Below are 14,523 nucleotides of genomic sequence, written 5' to 3' on the forward strand. Positions count from 1 at the left end.
CCCTCAGTTTGGCTGTACTTGCCGTAAGAGGCGACTAAACAGCCACCGGGTAGATGGGACTCGTCAGCCTAGGAAAGCAGCTCATCTGAGAGAAGGAAAACTCTGATCCCAAACCTCCACTGCCTTGTGGCTACATCCAGTTATGGAAAAGGCTTCAGGAGTCAACCTCGAGGCAAAATCCGGAGCCGGAGTCCCTGAGGCAGTTCATGGCTGAACAGTTACGTTCTGGCAACTCCTGCGATGCCGCTGGAACCAACCGTATTGGCCTCTGCCTTTCCATTGGACTATTTCAGTGACGTGGAGAGGGGGGATTTGCTGCCTGGGTAACAGCCTATCCTCCATATCTACTTTACCCAGGCTTCGCGCACTGGAGAGGACACTCTGTTCCAGAACCACCATTCAGAGCGTGACACCATAGTCTTCTGAGACTGAAGGATGCCAACAATGCTGCTGTAGCATGGATATCAGTGCAACTTTGGCATAGGATTGCACTGTTAATTGTCCTTTTTAATGGCTATAGAAGATCCCTTGTCTGCACAATTCATCCACAGGTGAGGGAATGGAGAAGAGTACATAGTAGATTCTGTGTGAAAACCAGCAGTTTGTAATCTGATGGCGGAAAGAGAGAGCTGTGAACTGACTGAAGCACCTTCAAATGCAATGCCTGCCTCTGTCTAAGAGGTCCTTAGGCCTCTTAGGCCTTCAGGTCCCTTAATGTTTTACTGCAGTGGTTCCCAAATTGTGGGTCACAACTTAATTTTTGGTGAGCTGCCAAAGGGTGATGGAAAGATCAGATAACTAATTGCCTCAAGCCCTGAAGCTACTGCAAAATCAGATCCTGTAGCTGCTAATTATCCTGCAAAGAACTCAGCACCTGCACTTTGCAAGATAGTTGTTAACTGCCCTGCATGGAGCTGAGTTCCTGCAGTTTGCAAGCATATGTAAATATAGAGAGATAAAGTTTGGGGGTCTTTTTTCTACTTATTATTACTTATAAATAATTAAAATATAATTTCTTTCTAGAACTCCTTTTTAAAGTCTGATAAACCTAGCTGGGTTCCAAAAGAGCAGCAATTTTCAACATTTTTTTATCTCATGAAACACTGACAAGGTGCTAAAACTGTTAAGACATACCATCCATTTTTTGACAATTGACAAGGCACACTGCACTGCTGGGGGGGCTCACATCCCCCAATGGCCCTAGTAATAAATGACCATCTGCCAAACTCCTGCGGCACACCTGGAGACCATTCACAGCACACCAGTGTGCCAAGGCACAGTGGTTGAAAATGGTTGCTATAGAGCGTCATTTTAAAAATTGGGTCCTGGTGCTAAAAAGTTTGGGAATCACTGTTCTACTGATTTCTTTTTAAACACCTTTAAATCTGGGGGAGGGGTGCATTCTGCACATGCTCAAAGGCACTCAGGTAGAAGTACTAGAAGACTTGTGAGCACATCTGAGCATCTCCCTGGCTTTGCTTCCATTGGGGGGGGGGAGACAGGATACCAGGAGGAGACCTCAAGAATGCCAGATGCAAGGGAGGGCACCAGGATGCAAGTCTCTTGTTGTGTGCTCCCTGACAGCCCAATCCTAGCCACACTTTCCCGGGAGTAAGACCCATTGACCATAAAGGGATTTACTTCTGAGTAGACGTGGCTAGGCTTCGGCTGGGAGACATCTGGTGGGCCACTGTGAGATACAGGAGGCTGGAATGGATGGACCTTTGGCCTGATCCAGCAGGGCTTGTGTTCTTATGCTCTCCAAAAGCCACACGCTTGAGGAGAGGAAGGACGCAGTGTGCCTGTCTACTCAGAAGTAAGTTCCATTGTGTTCAATGGGACTTACTCCCAGGAAAGTGCGACTGGGACCGCAGCCTTCATGATCCTGCAAGGCGACCGTCCCAGCCGCGCCCACTGCAGCCCTTGTCATGCGCGCCCCTCTCCTTTGGCTGGCCGGAGGCTGCGCGGGCTCACCAAGGGCTCGCCTTCCTCCTTCTTGCAAGTCACTGGCTGCAGGCGGGGCTGCCTGCAGCGCTCGCGCCCGCCCGCCCGCTCCAGCGGAACCTCCCACCCTTTCTCCCGCCCAGGCCTGCCCGCTTCGGAGTCGCCTCTGTTGGCTGCAGCGTCCTCGGGTGAGTGAAGGGCGCCCGGCGTTGGCCTCTGTATTTATAGACAACGGCAGGCGGGGGGAATGGAAGGGGGGCTTTCAGCTGCGCCAGGACAGGTCGCATTGTGCAGGGGCAGAGTGACAGGCGCCAGCCCTTGCCCCCAGAGGGACGGGACAATACCCTCCCCTCCTCTCCCCTGGTGCCAGGGCTGCAGAGCCTGCACGCCACTCCACACCACCCTCCTGGGGCTTGGGGTGTCCTTGTCCCCCTTCCTCAGCCTCCAGGAGCTTGTCTCTCCTCTGGCCCCCTTCCCTCCTCTTCCCTGCCAAGTGTGTTATTGGGATTGGGGAGGGAGGCAAAATGTAAGTGTGTGGCACTCCCAGGAAGGCTTTCAAGGTGACCTGTGTGGGAAGCCGGCTCTTCTTCTCCACCGGCCTGGTGACCATTGCGCCCTGTGCATGTATTTAACGGTTGGCTTGTGTGTCTGTTTCTTCTGCTTGTTAGGAGCCACTCCTGTCTTCCTGAAGTTCATCTTGTCTGCCTGCCAGAGCCGAAAACGCCAGTCGGCCAAAATGGCCCACAGTAAGCAGACCCGAGTCCTCCTGCTCAACGACATGGAAAAGCTGGACAAGACCCTCTTCCGGCTGGAACAAGGTCAGTGTCCCAAGTGGCTGCCACCTTTTGTTTAACCAGTCAATTTTGGCCGCCCTTGTAAAAGAGAGAATTCAAAGGGTTGTGATCAATAATCATCAACTCTGCAGTTTCCACCTTGCTGTGTTCCCTTCAGCAAACCAATTGTGCATGGTGATTTACACAGCAAAATAACTGTTTACAATAGAGATAACCGTGCCCCAAATTGCTTGCAACCTGCATAATGACTGGTGTGGGGAATGGATGGACGAAACCAAGGTAACAAATTCAATACAAATAAATTCATATGAATTCACATTTATATGTATGGTACTTGAACTTTATTTCTGGTGCAGACTGATGCATGTTTACTTGGGAGTAAGTTTTGGTTGAAATAAGTGGGGCTTACTTCTGAGTGAACATGTAAAAGAGCCTGTAAAAGATTAAGCAAAAGGCTCTGCTGATTTAAAAGGTGGATTTTGAGGAGAGATTTGAAGGAAGAGAAAGCAGTGCTCCATTCTCATGCCTGAGCAAGTAGGCTGTGCCATTTAAGTCTGCAGGAGTCTTTGAGTGGTTGATGGTACTGTATGTATAATGCATGAGTAATAAAAATCAATATTGACATTATTTTTCTGGGCAGATCAGTATCTGTCAAATGGTAAATGAAGACTGCATTGTGCTGAGTGGCCTTAATGCTCTTTTACCATTAAGTTAATAGTACTAGGCTCCAGTCTTACACTGATTTTTAATTAAGGGCTGGTTCAGATTAATAGCCCCATAAATACATGTGTGGCCGTGTATCTTTGCCCCTCCCCTAAATTCTAAGTGGATGTTATGGGGAGGGGGAATGGATCAAAGAAACTATATTCTGATAATACTGCTTTAACAGCACACACAAAGGGTGGTTCAGATAAGCTACTCACCTCAGGTGTTTAGGGATACTCACCTGGAATGGACAGGAGAGGCCAAGACATGTGAGAATGCATATCTTTAACCCATTTTTGCCCAGTCCACAGGCGTATTTCTTTTATCCCTGTTGCGTATATGCAACATTGTGCAAAAATGGTTGCAGAATATGCAGTGTAAGGGCCAGTTGAACAGGAAAAGTGTAACCTGAACCAGTTGAAGTGTTCATTGGCAAATAGGCCACTGTGCCTTGCTGTAAGGGAGAAGAGGGGAGTGCTACAAGAGGGAGTTCATTACCCTTTGGCTGATGCTTTTCAAACTGCACCTCTTCCCTCTAACTGCATGTTTGCTGCATGAAGTGGAAGAGAAATGTCTGAAGGTGCAGGGCAGAGTAGGGACAGAAAAAGATTAAGCATGTTCACTTCTCTCTGCAAACTACTAGTGTATTGCATTGCAAAAAAGAGGCACCAAGTTTGTCACTAAGCTCTTCAGCAGGCCTTAAGGCTGCCATGCTAAACAAGTAAGGGCCCAATCCTATCCAACTTTCCAGTATTAATGCAGTCATATCAATTGGTTGTATGCTGCATCCTGGGGTGGGGGAGCAGTCAGGGAAGCCTCCTCAAGGTAAGGGGACATTTGTTGCCTTACCTTGGGGTTGCATTGTGCCTGCATCAGTGCTAAAAAGTTGATTAGGATTTGGCCCTAAGCCTTGTTGAACTCAAAGTTTACTTCTGGGTAAATATGTAAAGGATCTGGCTGCAATTAGTTATATGGATTTGTCCCACAGAAGGTAGCAGATGCAGGATTGCAACCTATGTTTGCTGACAGAAAAAAAAACTGCATTTTAGAGCTTGCTGGTTGTGTTTTTTTGGGTGGGTAGGGGTGGAGTGTTTAATAAATTTGCCAATGTTGTCATCATACATTGTATATACTTGTGCTGTAATTTGACCACTTAATGGAACTTGCTCCCAAGTAAATGTATTTAGGTTTGGTGTGCCGTCTTCTGCAGTTGAAAGAACATCTTGCCCTTGAATGTGTTTTGTCTTGAACGTAAGACCTGTTGAGACACATTCAAGATGTAAGGTTGTAGTCTTCAAATAACATATTCAGGAGTTGATTTCAGAAAGTCCCTTGTGTAATAAGAGGAAGAACAATTGTAATCTAGGAGGTAGTTTTCTCTGTTATAACTTGAAGTAAGTTCTATGGAAACAAATTCTGAGCTGTCTGCAATGGGTCAGGATTGAGATCTTGGGGTGGTGGTAGACAGCTTGATGAGTTGACCCAGTGTGCAGTGGCTGTGAAGAAGGCCAATTCCATACTCAGAATCATTACAAAAGGGATTGAGACTAAAACTGCCATTATTGTGCCATCGTACAAATCAACAGTAAGGCCACATTTGGAGTATTGAGTCTAGTTCTGGTCACCTCATCTCAAGGATAGAGTGGAACTGGAAAAGTTGTAGAAGAGGGTGGCCAAAATGATTACTGGGCTGGGGCACCTCCCTTATGAGAGAGGCTACTTTGTTTTGGGGCTCTTCAGTGTAGAAAGAAGGTGCCTGAGGAGGGGGACATGATTGAGACATATAAAGCTATGCGTGGGATGGACAGAGTGGATGGGGGAAGTTCTTTTCCCTCTCATACAACACTGGAGCCAGGGAGCATCCACTGAAATTGATGGGAGAGTTAGAACAGACAAAAGGAAATATTTCTTTACCCAGTGTGTAATTAGTCTTGGAACACCTTGCCACAGGATGTGATGATGGCACCTGGTCTGGATGGTTTGTAAAAGGAGATTGGATGGATTTGTGGAAGAAAAGTCCATTATAGGCTATAAGAAAAGATGACTATATGCACTCTCATGTTTCTAGAAGAAAACTATCTCTGAATGCCAGGTGCAAGGGAGTACATGATACAGGTATCCTGTTGTCTTATGTGCTCCCTGAAGTGTGGTGGGCTACTATGAGATACAGGAAGCTGGACTAGATGGGCCCTTTACCTGATCCAACAGGATTCCTCTTATGTTCTTAAAAGGGACTTGGAAAAAAAAGTATTTTAGGCTTGAGATATAAGGCAGGGACTTTTGGACATGGTGGGATTGTGGAAGGCATAAGTGTATTAGAAGCCTGGCCTGGCACTGCTGGCCACGTGCAAGGCGGGAGTGAGCGCGTCTCGCTCTAGCCTTGAATATAGTAACTTATGGACTTCCAACTCACCCCATGTAACCCCCTGGAACGGACCTACATACCAGACTTGAATGCTCTGTGTTTGCGAATGACAACACTCTCTCACTGTATGTAACCGTGTTCCGGGATCTTATATTTGCTATCCAGTTGTTTTTATGCTTATGAAACTGAAACATTCTCTAATAAAAAGTTAATCTGATCTCTCCCTATAACACAGAAGCTGCTTTTTGGTGAACAGGGGCAAATTGCATGAGTACCAACCAAAACACTGGCAGATGAAGGTTTAATGGAACAAATTCATTCTGTTGGACTCCATCCATGTTGTTGGGTCACTTAAGTGTCACCCACTTTCATGGGAGCCACAGACAGGGAAGTGGGCTAATTATTTAAATGATTCTACAATCCAGTCCAAATAGGACTTTCAAATCTCCTTTCCTGAGTCAGAAGATGTTTCTGAACCTCTGGATAAGAAAGATGTAGCTGGTAAGGAAATGGACTGCTTGAGACTTTCATTCATTCCCCTTCTCTACAAAGTCTCAGATGCCAGTTTGTACACTTAGCATATGTGATGTGAGTTTAGAGTGTGGCTACAGTTTTAAGCACACAATACAAACAAAAGAACAGCAAGCACAGAATATATATTGTCAATATAACAACAAGAAAAAAAATAGTTCTAAATCCCATAGAGCTGAGTTAAACTTGCTGTAAAGGTTCTCAAGTTTGGGTTGCAAGAATGTCAGTTAACTCAAAATAATTTCTGAAACTACAGGACTTGTTGCTTAGGGAACAAATTATTTCTTTGAACCTAAGAAGGGCTCAAATAGTTTGATCTTAACAGTTTTACAAATGGTTATAAACATCAATGAAAAATCAATATTACTGATGGAGAAACCTGTAACAGTTTTTCCTCATGTGGATTTTTTTTAAAAGTCTGCATTTTAGGGAACATTAATTTGGGAATACTTTTCCAATTGCAAAGCCATACACTTCTGTTTCCATTAACTGACATAAAGAACTAAGTGTGTGTGTGAGAGAGAGAGAGGGTATGTAACTAATCTGTGCAGACTTAAAGTCTATACAGGCTTCAGGAAACAAAATATCAGTGGCAAACATCTCTGCCATCCAACCTATGTTTAGCAGACTCGGGCTGCAATCCTATACATGTTGCCCTGGGAATAAGGCCCATTGACTTTAATGGGCTACATCTGAGTAGACATGCACAGGCTTGTGCTGTCAAAAGAACTGCCAAACCTGTAGCATAAATGACCTGATCTGAGATTTATCATGTATGTGCAAATATAACGTTTTAAGCTGAAGGAAGCTCAGGTTTAACAAATAATTCCAGAAACCTTTATGCTACTTCTCTGTATTCTGTATCAGTGAATGGGTCAATGAAGTAACACACAGATAAAATGCCAATACAATTTAATTCTCTCATTTCTTTTGAACCAACTCTGTTCCATTTGCTGAGAAACATACATCATTGATAAATTAAATTTATTTTTCTTGTATCAAACCAATATCTTCCTTCTCTCTCTCTCTCTCTCAAATTGCATGTAAAACTCACTTAGGTTGCAATTCAGTACATACTTACTGAAGAGTAAACCCTGTTAAACTCAGTGGGACTTATTTCTGAGTAGACATGCTTGAATTGGGCTGTTAATATATTAACATATGAACAACAGAAGCCAAGGAAATCAAGTTTTGAATGGAATACTTTTTTAAAAAAAGGAAATATGCAAGTCCATGCTTTTTTGTGTGTGATTGCTAGAAGTCCTGTTCATGGGTACCACAGTTATTTTGCATATGGCTACTTGCAAAATATTAGGCTTCATTATTAATGGCTGTTATTAGGTTAATTCAATTCTGTTTGCATAAATAGGACAGTTACTTAAATTACTTTGTTCAGATCAATAATGCTGGACTTCTTTAGAATTCCTGGATTCTGCAAACAGCCCCACAAAAATCACACTATCAAATGAAACTGGGCAGGAAGATATTCACACCTGCATAGTTTATGGTTAACCACTAGGTAATAGTATAGGAAATCACATTCTTTCAAATTTTAGTGAGACATAATTGTGCATAAATTTTAAAAACTGAAATGTGGGCTAACGTGCATAACCGCTTTGGGGTTTTGTTCCTGTCTGTACAACTGGTCCCCTTCTGCCCCCGTTGCAAACAAAACTAGTTCAACAAGCAGATTCCTCAGTAATTGATGGCTAGCCAACCTGGACTTTTTACCACTCACATATGTAGCCCTTGCAAATAGAAAAGCCTGTGTGATCTGAAAGATTAGCCCAAGATACAGCTGTGTGAATTGTGCCCAACTCTCTGCTTGTTGCATTGTCTATACATAGATTGCTTGTTAAGTAGTTTATTTAAAAAAAAACTATAATGGCATAGCTGGTAGTCTAAACAGCACAATCCTATACATGTCTACTTAGAAAGAAGTCTCATTTATTTCCATAGCACTTACTTGCAGGTAAGTATGTGTAGGATTGTAGCCTAAAACTAGCTTGTATATCAGGAAGTAATTCCTGCATTAAATGGGACCTACTTCCAGGTACTGTAATATGTTTTGGATTGGTCAGTATGTGAATAAGAGTTAAGCAGAATCAAGATTCTATTTTGACTCCTAAAGTGCAGTTGAAATTGCACTTGACAAACATTTAGTCAACATATTAAACTGGTATCTTACCTCTGTTGCCTCACTTGCTCCGTGACATATAAATGCACTTACATGTGTTTTTGGGTGCCTTTGATTGTTGGCTTAGTTTGCACCTCAAGTGAAGCTAACATTTGTAAAATGATGAGAGAGATATGTGCAAATACATTATTGAGAGGTTTATAGAAGGAAATAGATGATTTGTTACTCTGGTTATTATTATAATAATATTATTCTTTATTTTTACCCCACCTTTCTCCCTGAAGGGACTCAAGGCGGATTACAAAACAAGGTTAAAACACATTAAAAACATAGATTAAAACAGATAAAAAATAACATATCATCATTACTGGTTATCATCACAGTAATGTTGCCTATAAAATAATACTAGACTATCCAGCACTGGTTCTGGGGGAAATCAGAGAGTTAGTTCTGTGATCCTAGAAGAGGGAGCATGGAGATGCAAAGCAGAGAGACATGAACCTTACCCCAGTCCTACAGTGTTCAATCCACTCTTTGGGGAAGCAAAGGCTCTAGGGCAGATGAGGGGGATAGAGCAATTTGGTGACTAAGCACAAAGGAAGCAGGAACTTTGTTGAGCTGAGATGCAGCTGTGGCTTGGCATGCAATAATAAATGAGTGAGTTTCAAAACATGGCCTGCCTTTCTAGTAAACCAGTTATCTATTCACTATTCTTGGTGGGTGAACTTGGTCTCCTATCATATAGCATTCCCAGCTGGTGTCCCAGCTCTTCTGAGACTGGAGGAATTGATCCAGATATAAATTGCAAAGTTTCCTGCAGGCCCTGATGGATCTGTTGGAAGGCTCTGACTCTTAAGAGAGTCTGGAGGAAAGTCTTTAGGTTTGTGCCCTAAAGGTTACAAGACAGACTTGGACTTACACTGTGTATATCTAGATTCAACATATTTTGGAGAGACTAAGAACAGAAATTTTGAGGGGATAGGAATTAAGAACAGTAAATCATACAGCCAGTGGACTGCACATATGAAACTGGAAGAGAGAGGGGGGTCCAATAGCAAAGGCTGAGACAGTTTCTGTGACTATCTGGGACTCAGAGCTAGGAAGGGAATGGGTCTTGCGACTGAGCCTAAAAAGTCTTCTTCAAGAACCAAGTGCAGTTTGCAATCCAGATAGTGTCAGACCAGCTACCATGCACTCAAGACCTATGTGTTGTGAACTGGCTTATAGGGAAGGATGGCTTACAGCAGTGGTCCCCAAACTGAGCTGCAGTACTCTCAGGCACTGTGGCACAGGGGTGGCTGTAGAATTCCCAACTAGCCTATTCTTCCGGCTCTTCCAGGCACCACCATCTTAGCTGGCCCAAGATCCTGTGATTTCAGGGAAGTGCTGGCCTCTTGCACTGCTGCTACAGGGTGCCATGAAGGAAGGGTGCTGTCACTCTGGTAGTTAGGAACTACTGGCCTACAGTGATCACTAAGTGCTTGAAGCATAGTGACTTCATAGCTTAGCTTGGCTTGGCTGCATAGCTCATAGCAAATGGCAGGCTTGATCCCAGTGGTAAAGAAACAGAAGAAGGGGAATAGTAAAAAGCAAAAAAAATGAGCTAAAGATATTTATCTTCCTGGAGGTCTGGATTGTGGAGCCAATAGGGTGATAATGCAATGACTTGGCACAGAGGGTGTCTCATGAATAAGAGTGGAAAATTTGGAGAGCACAGTACATGCTTTGGGCAGAGGGAACTCTGGCCGGGCTTTCTGTAAGATTTTTGAACATAAGGAAGGGATGATCCTTACAACCAATAGGGACTGTTCTGTCTATCATCTGTTGTCATCGTCCCATTTCTCACCACCACCACCCCCTCGTTTGATTACTTATAAGTGTTTCCTCAGTGTTGGGCCCATTCAATTTTCTTTTGGATTGGATCAGAGTTGGGATTTGGCTCATGGACAGTTTGTGCCAGGATAAGATAATAGAATTAAGGGTTGCAGAGATGGGTGAGATCTTCTCTTCAGCCTCTCAAAAGAGACCTGATTCTTGCACTCTTTTTAATACTCAGAGTAACAAGAAAATTGAATTAGTATAAATATGATGGAAAGTTCTGGAGATCTGTGCTCATTGCGCCTTTGTTGGCCTAAATGACCTTGTTCTCTATTAGTAGGATATCACTCTGTTATGTCATGCATGGCACATCTTGATAATGTAATAGGGCAAATGCAGTTGCTTCAGGAAACTTCATATTGCTTCTCAAAATCAAGGGAAGTGGTACAATGAAAAAGTCCAAAGCAGTCCTAGTATTGCCCCTTGACCAAAAACATATGTTGGAGCACCCCAATACAGCTGGGCAAAATATCACAGAAATGTGACTAAATTATTCTGACAACTACTTGCCATATATATGTGCATATAAGTTAAAAAAAATTAAACCTAAAAATCAACCCTCCTTGCTTGACATATTAACAGGTTAACACTCATTTCCTACCATAGATGCGTATGTGCAACATTTTTAAAAAGTTGCATTTTTGCAACACTTTCAGGGAACCTCCAAACATACAACTCCGGTAAAAAAAGTGAAAAAATACATTACATTTTCATTCATTATTTTAGTCTCTATTTAACACACACACACACACACACACACACACACACACACACACACACACTTAAAATTGCCACATAACACCCATAATTGTGGCACCATGGGTGTTAAGTGCCAATTTGTAATAGTGTCTGCGTACCTTATGATTTCACTTTTTTACTACTCTACAGCAAGTCTGACTATAGAGTTCTTGGGCAACAATTACTGGTAAGTTTTTTTTGATGTGCAAGAATGTCCACTAGCTTTTCCAGGATCTGGCCTCAGGTAAAATTGGACAAAATTATCTCATTCAAAGAATTTCATAAATCCTTTGCACTCATCTTAATGCACTCAAAACATGCCCTTGGCTTATAAGTGAGATCAACTTATATGCAAGTGCGTGTGGTGGTTCCTTCTGGCTGAGAATCATTGTACTAATTTTTGGGTAGGTTGTTTCATTCTTCACTACCATAACAAGTTTAAAATGTAGAATACAATAAAAGATGTCTAGGCACCAGCTTGTTTAAATGCTATGCCTTTCATGGAATGGTCTTCCTTCCATTGGTAGTAGTGCTTTCATATTCTGAGCATGAGAGCTTGTTGAGGGAAGGCCTGTTTCACACAACCAGACTCACTTCTAGGAGCTGTGCTTGTCACGGCTGTATGATCTGATCATGATGCAGCAAACTTGCAGCCTAATCCTAATTAACTTTCTAGTGTTCATGCAGCAGTGCCAATGGGATGTATGCTGCATCCTATGTTGGTGGTGGGCTGTCATGGAGAACTCCTCAACGTAAGGGAATGTTTGTGGCCTTACTTCAGGATTGCATTGGTGCTGGGAAGTTGGTTATGATTGGGCTGTGGGAGAATCCCACTGGTGCACACCAGCTTACTGTGGATCTCTTTGAGAATGAAGGGTTAAAAGTTAAGTGTAAATTTCTCAGCTATCCTTATCACACTTAGGGCCCAATCCTATCTAATATTCCAGTTCTAGTGCAGTTATGCCAGTGGGGTGTGCGCTGCATCCTGTAGTGGAGGGGACAGGCACTGGGGCCTTCTTAAGGTATGAGAACATTTGTTCTCTTACCACAGGGCTGCATTGTGGCTACACCAGAGCTGGAAAGTTGGATAGAATTGGCCCCTTAGTTAGTAGCAAGGCTATTTTTCACAAGTGAAGATGGCATGTCTGTAGTTTGAATGAAATAATGATATTGATGAGAATGTACGTCTGGTTTAAAAATGGCTCTGATACTATTTGGGCTATGTTATCAATGCTCAGAAATGACACATTAGAGCAGCCATTTTCAACCACTGTGCCGTGGCACACTGGTGTGCTGCAAATGGTCTGCAGGTGTGCTGCGGGAGTTTGGAGGCAGGTCATTTATTAGTAGGGCCATTGGGGAATATGAGCACCCCACCAACAGCATGGTGTGCCTTGTCAATTGTCCAGAAATGGATGGCATGCCTTAACATTTTTTAGTACCTTGTCAGTGTACCCTGGATGAAAAAGGTAGAAAATCACTGCATTAGAATCTAAAGGGTATGTTTCATAGCAAACGTTTCTGATTTTATTCAAGTGAACTTATAATTGGTATAGCAGTAATTTGAGAATTCCCTTTTAACTAGGTTTGGAAAAACTATGTATATAGTTTAAATAACCTAAATAACCCAGAGCTGCAATCCAACAGTCTTGAAATTAATCTGCTTTGTGGATCATTTGCATATTATACTGTGGAGATATATTTCTGTTCTGACAATTGCCTGCTTTGTTCTGCTTAGGTTTTGAGTTGCAGTTCCGACTGGGCCCTACCTTACAAGGCAAGCATGTTACCGTCTATACCAACTACCCGGCTTCTGGAGAAGTGTTTAATCGTCACAAGTTCAGATGCCTGTCATGGCACAACCCAACAGGAAAAGAAGATGATTCTGACAAATACTGTAAACTTGATCTCCAGATTTCTGGATCATACCAGTATTATTTCAGTCATGAGTAAGTGCATTTGTTGGTACTAGAGAAAAATACAGTAAAACAGCTGTGCCTTCTGTTTGCAATCTTGTGTTCACAGAGTGGTTCACATAGCAAAATAAATGGTTTTCTGTCCCAAAAGAGCTCACAGTCTAAAAGGGTGCGGAAGAAATACCAGCAAATAACTAGTAGAAAAGACAGCATGCTGTATAACTTCAGAGCCTGCACAATTAGTATGCTTTCTACAGTAGCATTGTCTTATCTTGGAAAGTAACATTAGATCACAATCTAGGAATGGGTTAAGGCCAAAAGAGCACAGTTGTATAATGTTCAAGTGCGGACCCAGCATATGGCGTCTTTTGGGCAGATATTGGGGCTCTGGAAGGTTTTACCATTGATGCCTGCTCAGGGCCCCCCTTCCTAGTACTCCTCTTGTCACCTTTCACCACCCTCTTTTTAAAAATTCATACTTCTTTAACCTTAGTTTTATTACAGTGGTAACAACAGAGCTCTTGACAGCCTGCAGCTGCCTTAGTGTGGCATTCCTTTGAAGGGAAACCAACATGGCAGTCAGCAACTTCACAGAAGTTTTGAGAACAAAACGGTTAGTATTATAATGCCGTTGTACAAATCGATGGTAAGGCCACACCTGGAGTATTGTGTCCAGTTCTGGTCGCCGCATCTCAAGAAAGACATAGTGGAAATGGAAAAGGTGCAAAAGAGAGCGACTAAGATGATTACGGGGCTGGGGCACCTTCCTTATGAGGAAAGGCTACGGCGTTTGGGCCTCTTCAGCCTAGAAAAGAGACGCTTGAGGGGGGACATGATTGAGACATACAAAATTATGCAGGGGATGGACAGAGTGGATAGGGAGATGCTCTTTACACTCTCACATAATACCAGAACCAGGGGACATCCACTAAAATTGAGTGTTGGGCGGGTTAGGACAGACAAAAGAAAATATTTCTTTACTCAGCGCGTGGTCGGTCTGTGGAACTCCTTGCCACAGGATGTGGTGCTGGCGTCTAGCCTAGATGCCTTTAAAAGGGGATTGGACGAGTTTCTGGAGGAAAAATCCATTATGGGGTACAAGCCATGATGTGTATGCGCAACCTCCTGATTTTAGAAATGGGTTAAGTCAGAATGCCAGATGTAGGGGAGGGCACCAGGATGAGGTCTCTTGTTATCTGGTGTGCTCCCTGGGGCATTTGGTGGGCCGCTGTGAGATACAGGAAGCTGGACTAGATGGGCCTATGGCCTGATCCAGTGGGGCTGTTCTTATGTTCTTATGTTAGAACCTCAGTTCTGCTGCCATCCCACATTTAAACAAAGAGGAAGGCCAGCCCCATTGCCTCTACCCACGAACTCAAAGGAGACCCCACTGGTCAGAGGGTCCTCTCAGCTTTCAGTTTCTGAGAGCCCCCTCAAACCTGAAGTTGGCTGACTGTTTTGGAGTGGAACTGTTTGCAATAAAAGGTAGAACACCTCAGAAATTAGAAATAATAG

The 14,523-nt window shown here is 43.2% G+C and overlaps 1 protein-coding gene across 3 annotated transcripts in view; it reads left to right on the forward strand.

The window, feature by feature from the left end:
- The first annotated feature begins 2,083 nt into the window (after window positions 1–2,083).
- AGL (amylo-alpha-1, 6-glucosidase, 4-alpha-glucanotransferase) overlaps window positions 2,084–14,523 on the forward strand; it is a 54,658-nt gene continuing 42,218 nt past the window's right edge. For 2 of the 3 annotated variants that reach the window (XM_066626608.1, XM_066626606.1), the window contains exons 1-3: window positions 2,084–2,132; window positions 2,613–2,762; window positions 12,831–13,041. In XM_066626608.1, coding sequence (XP_066482705.1) covers window positions 2,681–2,762; window positions 12,831–13,041 — 293 coding nt within the window. In that variant the 5' untranslated portion in view covers window positions 2,084–2,132; window positions 2,613–2,680. Of the gene's footprint in view, window positions 2,133–2,261; window positions 2,471–2,612; window positions 2,763–12,830; window positions 13,042–14,523 lie in introns of those variants that run through there. The other variant, XM_066626607.1, reaches the window with a different exon arrangement.

This window comes from Tiliqua scincoides, chromosome 4 (genome assembly GCF_035046505.1).
Source record: "Tiliqua scincoides isolate rTilSci1 chromosome 4, rTilSci1.hap2, whole genome shotgun sequence".
Classification (NCBI taxonomy): Eukaryota; Metazoa; Chordata; class Lepidosauria; order Squamata; family Scincidae; genus Tiliqua; species Tiliqua scincoides.